Source organism: Rutilus rutilus (assembly GCF_951802725.1).
Source record: "Rutilus rutilus genome assembly, chromosome: 2".
Classification (NCBI taxonomy): Eukaryota; Metazoa; Chordata; class Actinopteri; order Cypriniformes; family Leuciscidae; genus Rutilus; species Rutilus rutilus.
In genome coordinates, this window is record NC_140210.1 from 36,734,914 (window position 1) to 36,755,779 (window position 20,866).

Sequence of the window (20,866 nt, forward strand, 5' to 3'; positions counted from 1 at the left end):
ATGTGTAGACCATTAAGATTGAATCTAGAGTTTTTACAGGTTTGCTGTCAATATGGCACGACAGTTAAAGGCTTTCAGTGAAAGCTCCAGTGGCAACACAACATGGAGATGATTGCTATATAAACTGCCATTCAAAATGTTGGGGTCAGTAAGATTTGTGGGTAACACTTTATTTTACAGTGTCTTGTGTACAAAAGACCTTTGAGAAGATTTAACATGTGTTACATGTACTTACTGTAGTAATAACAGTAAGTTGGGAAATTGTGTAATTAGTAAATTATGCATATGCAGCTAACCCTAACCCTAATTATATTGAAAGAACATTGTAACCAATTTTTTTCTTTAATACTTTCCATTTTTTATTATTAATAATTGTGTTCAGCAAGGATGCATTAAATTGATCAAAAGTGACAGTAAATACATTAATAATATTTTGAACTTTATTCATTAACCCTTAAATGCATGAATGTCTCACCAATCATTATTACATATTTGCAGCCCTTTAGCAGCCCGTATAGATCTAACAGGGATGGATCTCTACATGTCGCAATAATACAAAACTCTCCTGATATCCTGTTAGAGCAACAATTACAGAAAAATAAAATAAAGCTTTTTTTGTTACCTTTTAAAGCTTGGAAGGATTCAGTTTGAGCAGATATTTAATACCATCATCACTGTCCTCGTCAGAGCTCTTTCAGCATCTGGCTCATAATCACGATCTCAAATATATTCTCAAAACTATCATTTTCAACATCTTCAAAATCAAAATGTTGATCTGTGACAGCTTCTTCACCAGATCCACCATCAAGTGACAGTGACACTAATACTGCTCTGCAGTAAATCGCTGAGCTGACGATTTGTTTTAGCTTTTTCTTTCCTGCCTGTGGTAACTATGAGTGAAACGTCACTTCATCATTGTGTGTCAGAATTGCACTTGATCAGTCATCAAAGATTTAATTATTGTTGTGCTGAAAAAATATATTTACACTGTTACACGCCTCGTGTCGTTAGCGGAAAAAAAAAATGGGAAAACATGCATTCTTTTATATATTGTTTTCTTGTCATATTGTTTATAATGAATTGATTGAGGAATAATAAAAGGTTGATGTCTAACTTTAAAAAATTAATGAGGACGAGGGTAGTGAATGATGTCCTGGGTCACTAAAGACCCGAGGTATGCGTTTAAGGGTTAAAGAATCCAGGGGAAAAAGGATCACTGTTTCCACAAAACACAACACAAGTGTTTTCAATTTTGTGAAAAGTCTGGAGTAAATAGAATTAAAATAGAAAAAAAGGCACAAAAATATTTCAAAATATGATCAAATAAATCCAGCCTAAATGCAATAAAAAAAGCGTAAGATAGAATAATATATATATATATTAAACATTAAACAATATTACCGGCCTCAAACTGTACCTAGCAATTTGCTAATTGAATTAAAACACTGCAAACACGCAAAACAAAGTAACATTAGAGATATAGTGTAGTATGCTCTAATAAAAATGAACAGACTTTTTTTTTCAGCATTTAAAGACAAAAAACTCAAATTAAGTGGGATGTCTGTTTTAGTGGTCTTCTCCCAAAAGCCAGAATGTCCTCACCCAGCCCTTTCCCTGAAATGGAAGAGAACAGGGAGGTGAAAGCAGTTCCGAAGCTTTGAAAACGTATTGTCAAGAATAGACTATTGAGATCTATTTATAGGTCCTTGCCAGCTGTGGCTCGTTACCGAAGAAATATTTCCACTCTTTCTGAAATTGTGTTGCTGTGTATACATAACTTTTCAGATATCAATGTTTACATCCTTGATTGTAGTTATGATGTCATTTTATTACATTATAGCTTTGCAACAATGGATTTGTCACTGTTAGCGCAAGCAATGTTGAAGCACCAATCCTAAAATAAATAAGTGTGAAAAGAACCAGTTGAGCAAATAGGATTGTTGTGACGTGGTAAGACAGGCGAAATGAAACTGAGATGGTGTTTTCTGAGGTGAATGTCAAAAGTGACAGCAGTACCTTTATGTGAATGTCACCTCGCAATTCACAGCGGAAAGTCCTGAAAGTGTCAAGGAGAGACTTTGTGGAGCTGCTCACATGGATCTTCAGTGCTGGAGAGGGAAAAGTATAACGTTATGATACCTCTCTACACTATTATGTGTGTTAGAAATGTGCTAAGGTCCAGAAAGTGGCAAGATCATGCAATGTCAATCACATAGGTTTCATTTGAAATTCTTCTCTGACATTTTACTAATCTACTGTCAGCACATCCTTCATGAGTGATCTTACGTAATCCATATGTCTCCATCCTGGAGGCCGTGTTCACAGTGTCTCCAAATAAACAGTAGCGTGGCATTTTCAGACCCACAACCCCTGCGACACAAGGCCCTGTAACAAGCAATATGTTTTTTTTTTTTATGATTCTGCATTTTTCCTCAACCTCTAGTAGTTTTAACAAACACATGTCAAATAAAAGTTAAAGTTTCTTCTATTTCTCTATCACAGTAGTACTGTTTGCGTGCTTAAATCACCTCTTTAATGATGGTGTTATGTAATATAATGTACAATGATGTCATTTATTTGAATCTTTCTTATATGTGTCATAAAACAAGTTGGCATGTTGGAATCTCGGCATAAATGCCAGAGCGGCTGACAGCGTAAACACTACTCTGATGCATAAATTAACCAATCAGAATGAGTATACAAATGCGTCATTGGTTTTCTATTGAAAACACATCTGAAAAAGGCAAGAGAGAGAAGAAATGAAATGTACTGTATAAACCTTTTGAATAAATAACAAGTCATAATCAAATATTTAATGAGAGGTAGTCTCTCAAACCTGTAGATAACAATGCACAAATTTTGTTTCCTATACTATACTGAGATTGTGAAATATTGTAACTTTTTCTATAATATATTTTAGATTGTAATTTATTCCTGTAATGGAAAAGCTGAATCATTACTCCAATCTTCAGTGTCACACGATCCTTTAGAAATCATTTTAATATGATGATTTGCTGCTGATGAAGCATTTCTCATTATTATTAAAAACAGTTGAGCTGATGAATATTTTTTAGGAAACCATGATTTTGTTTTAATTAATAGAAAGTTCAAAATATCTGCTACTTATCTACTGATTGATTGATTAATTGTAACAATGTAAAAGTCTTTACTGCCACTTTTGATCAGTTTAATGCTTCTCAGTTGAATACAATTAATTTATTTCATAAAAAAAAAAAAACCTACTACCCCCAAACCTTTGAATAATAGTACACATTTTTTTTACATTTTTAGGGTGGGAAATCAAGTGGAAATATGAGAGGCTTACTGAACACTCGAAGTTGAGTGGCAACTTTTGAGTAGCTTTTTTTTTTTTTTTTTATGTACCAAGCTGTGGTGGAGCATGAGGGAATTTTTAAAATGTGGCTCTCGCAGACAAAAGAAATTTACCAAACTAGCTCTTGAACTACTGCAAAGGTTGAGCACCACTGATACTTGTTCATATTTTAGAGCACAAAAAAAACGTGTTCATGAAGGTTTACTCTTTTGTTATATACAGTAACATAAATTACAACCCAGTACCAAAGTACACTCATATCCTGAGTACATTTATTTTTCCTGATTGATCAGGGTCATTGCAGGCGAGTGAATACAAAAATAGCCCATGCAGCCAACGAGCTGTCACCATCCAGTTATTACCTGAATGGACTCCAATGCGGACCCTCAGCTGCTGCTCTGGTACGTGTGGACTGTGGAAGCTCCTCATGCCCTGCACTATAGCCAACGACATTCTGGCTATTTCTTTTGCATGTTCGTCTCCATTTCTTATAGGCAGGCCCGACACTACCATGTAGGCATCGCCAATGGTTTCCACCTGGATACAGCAAAGGAAACATAAAGCAACCAATAACCTACAATGAAACGGTGAGGCATTCATATTACGTACCTTATAAACATTGTGGTTGTCAATGATATTGTCGAAGTATGTGTACAGATCATTCAGCACGTTCACGACCTACAGGAAAGGAAACAAGTACGGCCGGTTTAAAGTCAGCTTATGGATACAAAGATCAAAGTTTCAGTAAGGTGACAATAGTTTGCCGTTGTGGTTCAGCTGTGGGCTTTAGTATGGTCCACATATAGCCTCATGTGAATGTATTATTTCCACTTTAAGACTCAGACGAGCTAGCGAGCCAACAGCTATGCTAACAGAAGCATGATATTCGTGACAGAGTGGAGTTTTCGGCACTTGAGCCATGTGATCTAGTAATGTCAGGAGCTCTCATAGGACATATGAGACCCATTCCAGAGCTTACTATGTGGGTATTTGATCTTACAACACAGACCCCTACACAAACACTCACAGACACACACACACATTGTTTAACAAGTTCAGGGTATTTCAAAGTCTTAGACAACTCAAGCTCCTCAAGCCTGCCCAAATGGCTCTGGACATATGTTGTTTTCAAAATAGGATCGAAATGAGTTCAAATGACCCCACAAAGGACCTACATTTTTTAAAAACCTCTTTGAATTTTTTTTCGAAATGCAGCCAAACCTGCTCAGAAAGCACTGGGCAGAAACTCTCTGAGATGCTGTTTGAGTCTTGGTGTCTTTCATCACCTGCATTGGCGTGAGGGATGCTGACATGGCTGTGAAGCCTTCAATGTCACTGAAATAGATGGTGACGCAGTCGTAGGTCTCTGCTCTCACTGTCTTTCCCGCTAAGAGCTGAGCAGCTACAGATCTAAAAATATGAGGGAAAAAAGACAGGCACTTTTCAAAGGCAGGTTTCAAGTGGAGGCCTTGGTGATGTTGATGTCTGGTCACGTAGGCTTGTCGTTAGGCCAGGTGCAAGCAAGTTTTTAGTAACACTACTGAAGTGTTGTGGACGAATTCACTGAACAGTTGTGCCACTTTTGCGTGCAGTATGTCAACACAAAAGCATGCATCTTTATTCACTAAGCATCCAGTTTAACCAGGTGTTAAACCCAAAAATGACATTATTAACTCACCCTAATGTCATTCCAAATTTTTCATTCATCTTCAAAACCCAAATGGGAAACAGAAACTCAATCTCAAACCTTACTGGATCTTATGCATCAAGAAAGTATGGTTGTGTTTTTGTTTACCATATTTGATGTACTCTACTGTATTATGACTTGTTGATCAATGTTTATATGTGAATAAAAGTCTAAATTAAATCTGTATATCAAAAAAGAGATTGTGTATCTTCAGAAGACTTGGATTAAATATGGATTATTTGATGGATTGATTATATGAATCCATATTTTCATATTTTCATATCCTGTTTTCGGTCGAAGTCCAAAGTAGTCGATTGTCGAGTTCACGCGCATAGGTTTAGTACCTATGATCACGCGCGTGAACTCGACAATCGACTACTGTGGACTTCGACCGAAAACAGGATGTAAATACAGGTATTTGCGCTGGCTGAATAAACATCATTTTTTATATATTTCTTTCACATCTACTGCAGTCAGATTAACCCGCGTTCACTCCGAAGGAATCACTCACATGACCTGTGCACTTGTAATGACACATCAAGGATGTTAAGAGGCTAAAAGCAGGTTTAAAACTTGCCCCATTGAAGTCAACAGGGTGCAAATTTTAAAAAGAGGATAACTCGGTGTAGGCAACACCGATTTTTGTCGTTGTTCTCTGTACTGACAGCACTCCAAATGTACAAAAAAATTAGCTCAATGTTAAAATTGACCGGAGTTCTCCTTTAAGTAATTGTGTCCTTTTTTTTCAGAGCGAACATGACTTCGCTGTATGCAAATGAGATGTTAATAAAGATTTTGCCTTAATATGAGGTAGTATACATCACATTTTTATTGATCATTGCAGCAATAATTCATCAAATGAAAGACAAGTGCATTATAACCCAAGCATATATCCAGTTTCGCAGAAATATTGCAAATTGCATTCAGTACAAAATATTTTCTAAATATTCAGTGTTAAAGGGATAGTTCACCCACAAATTTAAATTCTGTCATCGTTTACTCACCCTCAAGTTGTTCCAAACCTGTGAATTACTTTATTCTGCTGAACACACACATACACACAAATAATTTTTGAAGAATGTTGGTTACCAAACAGTTGATGGACCACATTGACTTCAATAGTATTTTTTCCAATTGTTTGATTACCCATATTCTTCAAAATATCCTCTTTTGTGTTCAGCAGAAGAAAGAAATTCATACAGGTTTGGAACAACTTGAGGGTGAGTAAATGATGACACAATTAAAATTTTCCTTTAAGGAAAATTTTAGGAAAAAACACAACAAACCGGCATCAAAAAACTAGCGACAATGAAAGCCGACTGTGGTGATGCCTCTTGTCACAAAAATCTGCGCTTGAACACAACGCAAAGACTAAAGCCAACTGCCAATTAGCGCATTCTTTCTGTGACTGTATGAGAGGAAATAACTCTTCATACCAGCAGGTGGCAGGAGTCTGTATTCATTATTTAAAGGGTCCTATTATGCTTTTTCACTTTTTCTACTTTAGTTAGTGTGTAATGTTGCTTTTTGAGCATAACAGAATCAACTTTTCAAGAACCACAACGGACGGCTCGTTTGGACTACAGCTCAAATGCTTCTTCAGAAAGACGTAGCCGCTCCCATTTTGTTAGGACAATCTGTTGTTTATGGATCACAACTTGTAAGTATGTCTTATTATTTGTAGTTGTGTTTTCTATTAACAGTTCCAGTAATTAGTTTTATGTAGTTAGCTATGATGTAAACGAAGGGCAAAGCTTTGCCTCCGCTAGCCTGCTAACTAACATTACAGTATTGATGTAGTGTTTACTTTAGCTTTTGTAAGCTCTTGCTTTTATAAGACTGTTCAACGCCCCTTAGGACAATTATCCATGCTTTTGTGATCGATTACTGTTTGTTAGTGATGGGAAGTCCGGTTCTTTTCTGCGAACCGGTTCTTTCGGAAAGTTCGTTTCAATGATCCAGTTAAAAAAAACGGTTCACCAGTTATTTTACGTCCTCGCGTAATGACGTCAATTCTATCATCCTGGCGGATAAAAATACATTCAAATAAAGGCATTTGTTATCATAACTTAAGTTAAATAATAGTAATCATCATCATAATCATCTTGGATAAGTTTCTTACATTTACGTATTGCAAATGAACTCTACAGGCGAAGAGCAAACAGGGATGTTTCACATGTCTTAAAGATATAAAAGTGAATAAACTGGTCTTCATAAATTTTATTTTATTTGTTATAAAAAAAAAAAAAACGTACATTTCGCCCCTCGGTTCACCCGTTGGCTGAAAGAAAGTTCGGTTCAGAGACGGTGCTATCACGCATGTGCAGTATCTCCAGCTCATCGGTTCTCCATATCGAACGTGTCCGAAAGAAACAGTTCTCGGTTCTGTACTGGTGATTCGAGAACCGCTGTACCTGTACGTTCAGTAGTGCGCGCATGCTCAGTATCAGCTGCTCGTGCTCATCTCTTCTCTCATCTCTTGTCTCAGTTCAGTGAACTGTTGGAGTTACTGGAGTATATACTCCGAGATATTGTTTATTTTGAGTCGGAGGGACTGTGTCAGGCATGTCCAAAAGTGAGTAACTTTAGTAACTTGTGGATCAGCGCTGACACAAGACGCAAACTGTTTTGAACGATTCTGTCCGATTTAGTGTACTGGTTCAACGGGTTCACTAAAAAGAACCGGTTCAAAAGAATGATTCGTTCACGAACCGGACATCACTACTGTTTGTATTACCATAGTTTTCCGACAAATATGATTAAAAAGTGTATAAAATCATATCTATAAGAAAAATACAAAAGATACCACTCTGAAATGTCCTGTGACATCCGTGCTTGCAAAGTCAATGCTTGAAATCCGTGCTGAACAGATTTCAAGCACTGAAATCTGTTCAGCACAATCCTGTTGTTCATTAACATTGTCAGGGTCTGAATCGGGCTCGAATTGGTTTGAAATTGATGCCATCGTTAATATTTTCATCTGAGTAGAGCTCATGGTTATGAAGGCGCGGGACATTTCCTGAACACACGTTAAGCGCTGCCATTCACAACACACTGCCAGGTAAAACCAATCACAGCACATTTCGTATTTCGGAAGGAGGGGCTTCATCAAAAACAACGCGTTCAACCAGACTGGGGAGAGAGGAGCTGTAATAATTTACAATAAAAAATAATGTTTTTTTTTTTTTAACAATCAAGCATGAAAACATTATTCTAGTACATCAAAAAAACAAAATCAAAATCAAAACTTCGTAAAAGGGCATAATAGGACCCCTTTAAATAGGCAAACTAGAGTTCTGTGTATGCCCTCTTGATTTTGTCATTTGTATGCTTCTCACTTCCATTTTTCATCTTGCACTGGTTAACTAAACTGAGCAGACAATCAGAGTTATTCAATATGCTCAATGGAAATCTGCCAATAGGGGTTCAATTAGTGTCAACAGTGTAGAACATACCACAAAAAAATAGGACAATAGATGCTCAACGACAGCCTGTCATTGGCCAATGGCCAACCATCAGCTTGGAGCTTCATGGCCTACATGCATATATTCTTTTACAAATGAGGTAAAACATCAGTTGGCAACCTCATGATTTCTATGCCTCCATACCTAACCACAGCATGAGATTGTAAATCAAGGAAGTGTAAAAAGAAAAAGGATTTATATGCATCTTTTTGGTTATAATCTGGAGCATTACCGTGGCAGCATCTGCGTGAGTAGCCCCTCTGCCCGCTTCTTCTCTTCCTGAAGTTCAGCGGTACGCTCACCAACTATCTCCTCAAGATTACATGCATACTGCTCCATACGGGACAGCAGGTTATCCAGAATGTTGTCAGACCCCCTGTGAACACACACAAACGATTAGCATTTAATATTATTACTATTATAGCTTTAGTACTATCACATTAAAGAAGCAGTAGCAATTCTGTTGCAAAATAATTATTATCAACATACAGTACTCATACTGTAACAGAATTGCTCTTTAATCTGTCTTTATCTCTCTCTTTCTCTCAACCTTGCTCCTCTAAGGCCAGTATAAATGTTTAGAGTGATACGCTTTGGCAGTGTTGTTCTCACGAGACTCTGTGCTTGCTGGGTTGTGTGTCTCTGGTCCCCAGAGTGATCATATCTTGTTTGTCTGTCTACCTGATTAAGCACTGTCATTTGTAAATGTAATTAATGATCCTCTGTGTCCCTGCCCTGTTTTTCTTTATTACCTCAAAAGTGCTCATTAGTCACAACTACCCTCATTTATAAAGCTGAAACAACCACAGAGAGGAAGAATGTGCAACTGTTACAGTATCAAGACAGAATTGGATTGGAAGGGAGAGATAGCTGTACACTTCTGATGTCTCAGCACTGCTTGTTTAAAGTGCCTTTAATCAGACTTATTGAGAATCTTACTCTGCAAGTGGGGAAGATTGTTTAAACAGAAACTCTAATAAAAGTGCAGTCCGCAGAGTGCTCACATTGAATAGGAAACGTCAGACATAAATATCAGAGTGTCTGTGGTTCTCTTTGTTTTGGTTTGTGGTATGCAAATACTAACTGTAAGTTGGAAAGTTTTTTTTTTTTTTTGCCCGGTTTCACAGACGAGGCTTAAGCCTAGTCCCAGACTAAAATGCATGTTTGAGCTGTCTTTACTGAAAGCAACTTGCACTGACATATCTTAAAATATGTCAGTGCCATTGTTTTGTCTCAAGATGCACATCAGTAGCCTAATGTTTTCTATCTTTTTCTTTTTTCTTAGGCACGTTTATAAAAGCTACTTAAATGTCCTTAACTAAAGCCTATACTGGCTTAATCTAAGCCCTGTCTGTGAAACCAGGCCATAGTGTACGGTATTTGGCTTCAAATTAAAATACAGTTTATAAAGCTTATTTATTAGCTGATAAATAAATTAAGTCAACTGTGGTATAAAAATAAATAACATACCCTTTCTGTGTTATTTTAGTATTATTTATATACTATTATAGAATTTATTAATATTTTGAAAGTTTTAGTGATTTTGTTTTGTGCTTTTGTCATTTTTATATTTTCTTTTAATTATTTCTATTTATCTTTTTTTATTATTTTAAGTAGTACTTCAAATTAAACATTTGATTTCAGTTAATTGTCATGGTGACATTACTAATAAGTATTTTAAGCTTAATAGTTCATTAATAGTTCAGTCCTGGTGAGATTTTCTTTATTTTTAATTTCTTTAATAGTAATATCAACAACAACACCACCAAGAAGAAGAAGAAGTTAAAAAAATAACTTAACACTTTAGTTTATTTGTGGTCCAATTCTCACTATTAACTAGTTGCTTATAGTGGAGCTTATATTTCTTGTCAAATGACCCTTTGAGACAGCTCATGGCAATTGTCATGCTTGTATCACCAACTAAATGATTTCTTAAGCCTAATTGCTCCACTAAGGTGGTTGCCATCTTGAAAAATGGCCGCCATCTTGAAATTTCAAGTAGCTGTGGGTGGCTTATTGTCTAGTGACCATCAGAGACTGCTCATGCCAATTTTCATGCTTGTACAATAAATACAATAAATACAATACAATACAATAATCCTACTCCATACCTAAACTTAACAACTACCTTATTAATAAGCAGTAATTAGTTTATTGAGGCAAAAGTCGTAGTTAATTGTGAGAGTTGGACCCTAATCTAAAGTGTGACCAAATAATTATTATTTCAATAATTCTGTAAATTAACTATTTCAGACTACGAAAGAAATCTAGACAATGAAAAGTAGAGATGATGAACAACACATTATTGCTTTATGTCTTGCTTCATAACTGACCCATTACTAAGACAATTTTTTTTGATGGCAGTCCTGAGAAATGAGAAGTCTGGTCTCTCAGCAGGTTTCTCTCTCCAGCAGTTGACCAAGAGACCCTCCAGTTCCTCTGCACACTCCGCTTGGTCTATGTGCGGCCTCAGCGGGCTACAGCCCCCCGTCCTGACCCTTTCCACAATCTCTGAAAAACAGACCTCAAGAGTGAAGAGTCCTTCACAGGTGCCCATCTGCAGTGCTTTACTTTATGTTACGAAGAGTGGCTTTAATAACAGAAAAGTGGTTATGGAGAGAGGGTGCGGAGAGTATTGTCGTACCTTTAGCACTGAAGTGACTGTTGGGGATGTAGAAAGGCCCTCTGCGATATACCACCTCTTGAGCGATAATGGCAAAACTGTAGACGTCCCCTTTTTGAGTGCCATTAGCAGCCATGGACTGCCTCAGCAGCTCTGGTGCACTCCATAGCAGAGCTTAAAATGCAAACGCATATGTATTTACAGAACTGACAAAATGTAACTAAGGGTGAATTCCAATGGCAAGTGAGCATCCCTTTGCCCGACTCACTCCGAAGGGCAGAACCTTTGAAGTGGGGGATGCAGGGGGATGCAGGGCAATTGTGTGTCACAGTGTATCCGTTTGGAACACACTTGGTGAAGCGAATAACCTGTAATGTTACCATTAGCTGTTCTTAAATCAGTAATTTCTTATTATTGCTCTTAATGTAATTGTTGCACACAATGTCCACACAAAGATGGCAATATCAGAAATCCTTTTCCTTGGTCCCCATGATGAAAACAGCTTATAATTCACATTAAGTGATGTTTTTTGAAAATGTAAAAGTGCAGAAAGTTTTCATTGATGGTTAGGGTTAGGGTATAGGGTAATATACAGTTTGTACAGTATAAAAATCATTATGTCTATGGAAAGTCCCCATAATACATGGAAACCCAACATTTGAAATGTGTGACATAAATGTGTGTAAAATATCACACACACACACAAAACAACTTGAAGTATTCTTGTTTATGAGTTAATGCGAACACTCCCGCCATCTAGCTATAAAATGATTTGCGAGGACTCATCACCCTGGGTCACATGACCATGATCGATAACATTACTTCCTTAATGTGACCATCGAATATGACCTTCGCTAACGGACTTGTGGAAGGGCCCTTCGTGAAGGGATAGAGGGAATGCATTGACGTCACTTTCCCGCCAGAACACGCCCACCTCAGCCGGACTGAGTGGCAAAAGAGCCTACCGCATAACTGGATTTAATAGGGGAAACTGTGAAAACAAGAGTAAAACAAATGATTATCAGTTTAAACTAAAGACTGAACTCGGTATAGTGTTCCTTACAACTTACCAAAGATCCAGTGATCCATGGATATTGACATGCAGCCAGGAATCGTGTTTCCTGACATTTATATATGTGCCTGATTTCGACGCCAGAGAAATACATAGGCTACAGCAAATTTGCCTGTGAATGCTTTATATAAATACAATATAGGTAGGTCTAAAACCATGTGTTATATCGTCCAGCCTTAAAACTTGTATCGTTTTTTGTCAGTGTTTATTTAAACAAGTCCAATTATGCAGAATATACGAAGGTTAAATATTTAAATGATGAGTATCCTAAATGATGGATACGATTTTACCCCTAAATTCAGCATATGGACACTAAATGATAACTGCAAATCCACCTTTCGCTGCCTGGAGCCCAGCTGTTTCTATGAATTGCACCGATCCATTTGCTTCTCTGTTCTGTAGCTTTCGGCAGACTGTAAAAATATACCTCTGATTTCTTGTCAAATGTAGTAGTACATGTGTTGTGTTTTTCACGGCATTCACGCTGAAAACAAATGCTGCCACTCAGTCTTTTTGCCACTTAGTGGGCGTAACCGCAGTCACACCGGTCGACGGTGACGTCACGCGCATACCCTCTATCCAGGTGTTCACTTTCGCTTGGAACGCCCTTACAATTGGCGTCCCCTTCTCGAAAAAAAAAAAAAAAAAAAAAAAAGCCCATTTGGAATCTGCCCTAAAACTATAAAATTCTGTTTGCATATATGTCTGTGTTTAATGTATTGAACTCTAAACCAATTATTACTTTTTCACTCTCTCTTCCCCCCCCCCCCCCAAAAAAAAAACTTGGTGGAAATGCATTTTTCGGAAGTTCCACAATTCCAGCTTACCGGTCCAGGGGTCAGATTCAGGGCTCTGCTCTGAGTCTGAGCGCCTCAGAGCGTTAAGTCCAAAATCAGTGACCTTCAGGACAAAGCGACTGTCCACCACACAGCTGGATGATGAGAGGTGACCGTGACAGTGCAGGGGACTACAGTGCAAATAGTCCATGCCCTACAAGAGAGTCCAAATTTATCCATCACTGTTTTATATTCTACTGTCAGCAAAATCATTTTAAACTATAGGACACAGACACAGTGACCTTTACGATGTCTAGCATGAGGGAATACTTAAAAGTCCAGTCCAGCTTGATCGACTCATTCTTCAAAATGTCCTGCAAAGTTTGGGAACAAAAACCTTTCGTTACCATGGCCATTCGTAAAATAATAAGAAACCATCCTCACATTGGCATTCTGACATTAATTTTGAAGTTGCCATGTATGTTGCAAGGTTGTAGGACTACAACCATTATCCTGTTAGATACACTTATTTTATTCATAAATCCAAAACTGCCATTATTAAAAAACCCATAGGGAAATCCTAAGGCAATGCCATTTCCCAACCTGAACAGAAAAGAAACAATTATCTTAGTGTTGTGCAATAGCACCTGCAGACTTCCTTTAGGGCAGTACTCCGTAAGGACGAAGGGTTGATGGGTCTCCAGGGACGCTCCAATAAATTTACAAAGGTTATGGTGGGTCAGATCTCTGCACTGAAACACATACACCCATAGAGGTGTTATAGTTTTGTTGTGACAGACTAAGAATCAATATTTGTCAATGCTTTAAACAGATTTCACCAGTTTGAGCTCTGCCAACAGCACGCTGTTCAGATGAGTGCTTCTTAAATTCAGAAAGGACACAGAACAAATTGTTCCCTGAAGAAGAAAGAAAAAAATTAAATTAAATTAAATGAACTATGAATAGATTTATAGGGCAACTAAATCATAACCAATGTTTTGTAGCATAATTTGTCTTGTACATGTCACAAAACAGTGACGTAAATGTTTAATCACTAAAAGATCCCAAATACTTCACTTTGTACACTGCAGCTTGTGCTGATGGCTTGTCTTGCATTCTGCTTATGATAGACTCCAAAGAAGCCTGAATGGGTTTGGAACTGTGGGACTGAGCCAAAAAAGGGGAGAGCCTATTATTAAAGTGACAGATTCATTCATTTATTCATTATTCCTGCCTTACAATTACTATTAGTACTTATGTACAAGCATGTACTGTATGCACTTATATATGAGTTCACACAATCCTTGTATGACAAAATAAAGTAAACTATGGGCCGGAAGACATACTTAATCCACATATGACGCATTAAATCATTTCAAAACCTTTGCTGGCACGGTTGAGGAGTGATGCTTCATCATTATGACATCATCAGCATTGACTTTCCACAATATCTTGGAGGCTTCCTCCTGGAGTTTGTACTTCCTGGTAATAAAAATATAGGCCTGCATTTTTGGACGTCAGCTCAAACGTTTTAGCTGAATTTAGTCTGGAATTCATGAACTTTCAAATCAACAGAAAGTTTCAACATAATTGTATAACATGCAAATCTTACATCCAAAATAAACAAAAATGTTGCATTTGGCAAAAAACATCACTTGGAATGGAAAATCAAGTATATACATCTCAGTTATTCAAATGATCTAATTTCGACGATTAACGGTTCAGCAGTTCTGAAGGCGCAATCTTAAAGTTTAAGAGCAGTGAAAAATGTACACTTTGACTATTACCTGTATTGAACACAGATTGCAAGCGTTCCTGCAGCCACCAAGCCAGCAATAATCCCCAAAGCAATCAAAATTTTTCTCTCTGAAAATAAAACACATACATTTGTAATCTGCAGGTCTGCTGTGTGATTAAAGCTCACTTGGTGTCAACATCCAACTACGTCCATTTATAGAAGTATGATACAGCAAGACTTGAAGCCGCCAAGGGTAATTCTGTAGGAATGCAATATGAAACAGTCACCTTTTCAGAATTCTGATAAAAGGATTATATCTGGTTGCATAAGACTGTCCTCACTTTATTGCTTCGACCTGTTAGCTTGGGGGAGATTCAGTCAGTGAATAGCTGAGAAATCTATATTGCCGTTCAGTTGGACATTTGGGTCTTGCAGGCAATGGTACATTATTCAAGATTTGTTCCTCCTTTTTTAATCAAAGCGAGTGTATGGGGCAGTGCCAAAAACTGAAAATGAAGGGTTGGGAAAATAACGGCTGGGTGGTGGGGTGTGAATCCACTGATGTGAGGAGCAAAGGTGGGCTTTTGGTGCCCCCTACTGGAAAGAAAGTTACTAGACTATGGCCTCTGACTGGCCCCTTGAAGAAGTTGATAAGCAATAACCGCATGAACACGCTTCCAAGCATCATTTCATGTTGCTTTGAGTTATTACCACACATACACTTTACAAATTAGTGAAGAGTGGTTCAAAAAGTTCAACAGCCTTGAAGCTATGAAAGTCCCAAAACCAACCTAGGAAATATTATGTCCAACCTATGTCTCTATCTACATTTTTACAAAACTCCAAAATGTATGTATCTATACATACTATTAACTGCTGTTTCCAGCAGATTATTGATTAATAAAGACTTATTTTCATGTGGTTCCTTGAACAATACTATGTAATGCCCTCAAAACACGTTTACCATAGTGCTTGATTTGTAAACTAATACATTTTGACGTCCTGTGAAACACATAACACGATAAAAGAGCTCAAAGACTTGTAGAAGCAAGCTAAAATGGCATGGTTGCTTCAGCAAATGCATTTTTATGTCATGTTTTCTTTCTTTAACACTATTGTTAAGGTTTAGGATTTGATTTGATATATGTGGTAGTAAGGGCTTTCAATATCAATTCTGACACACAGACACTTTTTCTTTTTTTTTTATGAGCCTGGGTTGCTCAATACCTAGATTGATGCAGAGTTCCCCTTGAAAGCCACAATCTGGAGAGTCTTTGGGAGGAGCTGTACGTCCTCCAGGCCAGCTGATGTGAATCCCTTTTACTGCCTTATATGTCCCAAAATAGTTTGCAATGACCTGTGTGGAGAACCCAATGACTCATTTGACAAATGTAATTCAGAATAGCAGAGCATGGCTTCCATTGGTTTCGCTTACGGTCGATATAAGTAGTGAGCATGGCAGTATCTCACCTGACTCTGGTTACCACTATCTTGAATCTGCTTCATCATGTAGTTTAACTCACGATCTCCATTTGCATCAATGGTTACATTGCCTTGGATACCTGTGTAATAAGCCACAAAGCATGTACCATAATGAAATCCCGTCAACTTGGTGGCAATTTTATTTACAATAGGAAATTACATGAATTGTTGATGTAGGAAAGAGAATGCTCAATACCCTGTCAACAAACCCAAACTAGAAATAGGCCATGTACTTTATAACTCATATTGTCATCAGCATTGCTCACATATGCAAGCTTAAGGTTTGGGAAAGATTTCATTATTACAAATTTGCAGTGTTCTTTATACCCTATTGGGAATCAATAGATATAGTTTAAGCAAACCTGTTATGGTCCTGTTCCACATTCGTCTAGTGATGGCCAAGCCATCATATGGGTCTCCATTTTCTGCCAAAGTTTCGTTTAATGCCTGGGCATACAGCCAGACAGTATCATGGGCTATGGCTGCTAGCACTGACACCTGTTACATTAAAACAATTAAACTCATAATAAAATAACCTTTAAGTTTTATATTTAAAAACATCACATCTAAGATCGACATCTGGTTTCACATAAGCCACTGAATTAGGCTTCCCCATCTGCACCAAAACACTGATAGCATCATTGACATCAGACTCTACCTTTGCTTATGTCTATAATGTAAAAGCCAACCTTTTCAGTAGGAGCATATGTATAGCCAAAGTCTGTTTTGGATCTTCTGGTGACATTCTCTGAGAAGGCCTGATACCGTTTATCACTGGGTTTATACACTGACAGGAAAAACAGAGCCTGATAAGCTTGCCTGGCCACTGAGTCATATTCATCACCTGAGAAAGAAGAAAACCATGCACTATAAATAGAAAATGGCGTCCTATTCAGTAATACATCATTTTATGAGGTTAGCAAAGTCATTGCTTTTGTGGTTACGCAACACACCTTGTTTCCAGTCAAAACTGCCAAACAAGACCTTTTGCTTGTACGGCTCGAAACAAAAGAAGATAAAATCTCCGTCAGTCAGGCCTTTCTTGTGAGCTTCAATAAGCAAGCTGCGGACAACCTTGCCATGTGCTGATATCACAATAACTGCGCAGGTGAAAACACAAACAATGGTTTCATTGTTTAGTTCCTCACAGGTCTTGTGATAACAAACTTTTTGTGAGAACAGAATTTTTCTTACTGCGAGAGACTTGAGCCATCTCAGTTAAGATCCAGGACCAGGTGGATAAAGACCCTTGGGAGAGAGAGCCATGGATCTCTTGATACCCGGCCACTGTGATGTTATTGTGCTCTGCTTGATACCTTTGAAGAAATGAGGTTTAAAAATGAAATTTAAAATTAAAGTGTTAACCTTTTTTTTTTTTATAAAATGAACTTCTTGTCTTCATAATAGCAACTATAAATATGTATAAAAACTTTTAATGGTCTTAACCACTTTAATCGCAAATCATTGGTCAGGAAATTAAAAAGAATTGCACAAATACTGATAAAGTCACTTAGCACAGAATAGCCTTTCCCAACTTGCAGACAGCTTTTTAGAAGAGTCAGTGTTGTTCCACTCAATGTTAATGGCTTCCAGTGCGTCCGAGTTCAATTTAAGACCAAATATTCACTATAGGGTTTAAATCTGGACTCTGGCCAAAGCTAAAACATGAGCCTGGTGGATTTGTTCTCAAGCCACTTCTTAGTTGTCTTTGCAATTTGGGCAGGAGCATTGTCTTGGTGAAAAATAACATCTGACAATTCCTCTTTAGATCACTTTTCATTAGTGGGAAGCTGTACTCCAAAGCATTAAATGACTTTTCACATTGAAGTAGTTCACCAATACCAGCAGCTAAAAATGTTCTCCACACAATGACACATCTTCTTCCTCTGTGTTTCATTGTGGTAGAGATGCACTTATTATCATGTAAATCATGTTTTATTGTTCATCACTGCACACACAACTTCCCATATTCTGCCAAAAAGACAGCAATGGCTGTTTAAGTAGTGCATTTGCTTACATTTTGCTAATTTCCTGACCAATAGTTTGTGGTTAAGACTAATAAAAGATTAGTCACGGTGTTTAGCCATTTTGGGCTTGCCTAGGAGTGTATAGCCTATGGTAAGAAACATTTGAAATTTTACAGATTTAAATTAAATTTACACTGGAAAAAAACATGTAGGCCTATATTTCATTCATATATTACCAAAAAAATCAAATCTGTTCATCACCTTTATGATAGACACCTTAAAACACAGGTGGTAAAGTGAAAGCCATAATAATGAATCAAAATTCATCATAAACAGCTTTTCCACAAGCTAAGGTAAATTCTAATATGTTGAAGGTGCACAGTGTCATAAACACAAATTCAAAACACCATCATGGTAACACACATAAAGAATGCATTAAACATTCATTTAACAACATAAGAAGCCTTAGAAGAAACTATTTCAATGAAAAACCATTATAAGCTGTCACAGAAAATTCTGTGTTCTCAAGTTTTTTCACTGTAAATTGTAAGATGATGTTCTTTTACACAGTATTTCACTTAACAATTACTTGACAGATTTACACAGTATAGAGTAAGGCAACCAATTAACAGGTTTTGACCATATTTTTTATCGTTAAAATTATGATCGTTTTTTACATTGTATATACAGGGTGTCATTTTTTTTTTAAATATACATACAGTGTAAAATAAATGTAAACATAAATAGATTTTTCCACCTCTGAGTTTCATGGTATATTACATACTTGATCCCCTCAGCAGAAATAGTCCAGGAAGGTTTGCTGTCATAGATGATGCCGATGCGCTGCCAGCCAAAATGTTTACAGATTCCCGCAAAGAAAGCCCCTAGTTTAGTGAAAGGTCCAAACACTCTTGTTAAAGTCGGATAGGCCTAAATTCAAAAGGGGCCAAAAGAAACATTTAACAACCAAAAGGCAAAGTGCATTTTCAGATGCAAGCATGTTAATGGAAACATAACCGACCTTCTTATCTAGAAACTGTTGCTCTGCACATACGGGACTGATGACAGCGATGTTCCAATAAGCTGCTAGTTTAGCAGTCACTGCACAGACCTTGAATAAAAATTAGCAACACATGATAATACTCCACTTCCTGCGCAACGAACATTAGATAATCATTTGTCTTCTAATGATGATATCTTGTGACAAATAAGATTATAACGAGTTTTGTAATTACTTTTTGATAGTCCTTCGTGCGTTAAAAGTCAATTTTAAGCTTTAATTGGAACTGTGAGCTTGTAGAAGACCTTAATACCTTAATTTGAGAGTCTATTGTCTGAGTAATGATATAATAAGTGAGTGATTGTTATTTCTGACATGTTCCGTTTGAACTAGCTGTATTTTAATTTTGACCTTCAGCTGTCTGGGAAATGATGCTAATGCAACCACGTACATTTGAGCAAGACGGTCCGATGAAAGCGCTGTAATTGTGTCTATGGTAAAACGCCACGACTTTCCCTGGGCCACGTAGATCATTGCATTCATCGTCCACATAATGGTAATCCAGATAATGCCCTGACACAAATCATTCAACATCACATTAAAGACGATAGATAAATATTGCTCATCTTCCTTTTATACCTGGTACAAATAGCTCACTGACCTTGCAGTAGGTCCGGACTTTTATTTACAGAACTGATAGCGACAAGAGCTCCAGCCCCAATCCGACCAACGCTGAAAGGAGTGGAGGTGTTGGGCATGGAGATCAGCAAGGTGAATCTGGTGCCCAAACTGAGAGGAACCAGAGCCATCAAAAAGAGCAGTAAGCCAGGAACTCTCTCCAAGTGCTTCATTAACTCTAGATGACATATTAGGCAACATATTCATATTTTACAGTACGCACAAAGATATATTTGTACATACAAATATTTCACAAAGTATGTAAGCAAACTATGTATATTATTTGAAAACAACTTTAGCATTGTCAGTGGTAAAATCCCATATGCTACGAACACTAAATGAGCTTGTTAAAATGAATAACACCTGAAATGACTGTACTTACCACTCATTCCAAAAAGAATAATTCCAGACGGTGTTCAATACAGACGGTGATCAAAATTAGTCAAACGAATTTTTAAAAAGGGACCTTGCATCAGAAACTACCTGTATCGAGGATGGGAAAATATCCAGTGGCAAACTGTGGCCATATGGTTTAGCTCTGAAACCAGCCATCCACAACAGTGATCTCCCCAGAGTGACTGGAAATCAAGGGTCTCACATTAATACTCCTCTGACGTTTGTTTATAGCTTAAAAAACAGCATATGAGTAAACACTGGTCAGCAGATGTCTATGGGAATTCTCATCTCTATGAGGTCTGGACAAAAAAAAAGAAGTGTTTGTCTATGCTTTGAGTGATAGAGTAGTTTTTTGTTTATAAGGGCTCTTTTTTAAAATGTGAATGTTAGCATATGGTTCTCTTTATATTTATTAATAGCAAGAAAGTAAGGAGCTGTAAATGAAAATATACTGGTATGATTGCCAACTTCCTGTGTCTCAAAGAAAAATAGAAAGAAGAATATTAAGTATACTTTGGACATTAATTAATTATAGATCAAGAATCAGCCAGGGGTGCGTTTACCAAAAGCATCGGTAGCCAATATGGTCGCAAGTTCCGTCGTTATCAGCATAGTTCAACAAGTCGGTGTTTCCCGAAACCATCATTCC

The 20,866-nt window shown here is 37.3% G+C and overlaps 1 protein-coding gene across 1 annotated transcript; it reads right to left on the reverse strand.

Annotated features, from left to right (window-relative positions):
- Nucleotides 1–36: 36 nt before the first annotated feature.
- LOC311286698 (atrial natriuretic peptide receptor 1) lies at nt 37–20,372 on the reverse strand. Its single transcript, XM_084402953.1, has 27 exons — nt 20,204–20,372; nt 19,805–19,999; nt 19,595–19,716; nt 19,165–19,254; nt 18,928–19,073; nt 17,371–17,492; nt 17,130–17,276; nt 16,866–17,020; nt 16,539–16,674; nt 16,165–16,256; nt 15,922–16,051; nt 14,744–14,822; nt 14,339–14,438; nt 14,034–14,123; nt 13,796–13,873; nt 13,604–13,708; nt 13,259–13,330; nt 13,008–13,170; nt 11,130–11,282; nt 10,819–10,996; nt 8,718–8,861; nt 4,621–4,744; nt 3,944–4,012; nt 3,697–3,871; nt 2,287–2,385; nt 2,017–2,108; nt 37–1,614 (listed from the first exon to the last, which is right to left on the reverse strand). Exons 1-27 carry the CDS (start codon nt 20,208–20,210, stop codon nt 1,567–1,569), a joined length of 3,111 nt encoding a protein of 1,036 aa, XP_084259079.1. The 5' UTR covers nt 20,211–20,372; the 3' UTR covers nt 37–1,566.
- Nucleotides 20,373–20,866: the final 494 nt, after the last annotated feature.

Excerpts from the sequence above, each read along its gene's own strand:
- LOC311286698 (XM_084402953.1), bottom strand. Across the intron at positions 8,862-10,818 it reads AAAAATTGTCTTAGTAATGG|GGGGTCTGACAACATTCTGG; the intron begins GTCAGTTATGAA and ends GTGTGTTCACAG. Across the intron at positions 4,013-4,620 it reads CATCCCTCACGCCAATGCAG|GTCGTGAACGTGCTGAATGA; the intron begins GTGATGAAAGAC and ends CCTTTCCTGTAG.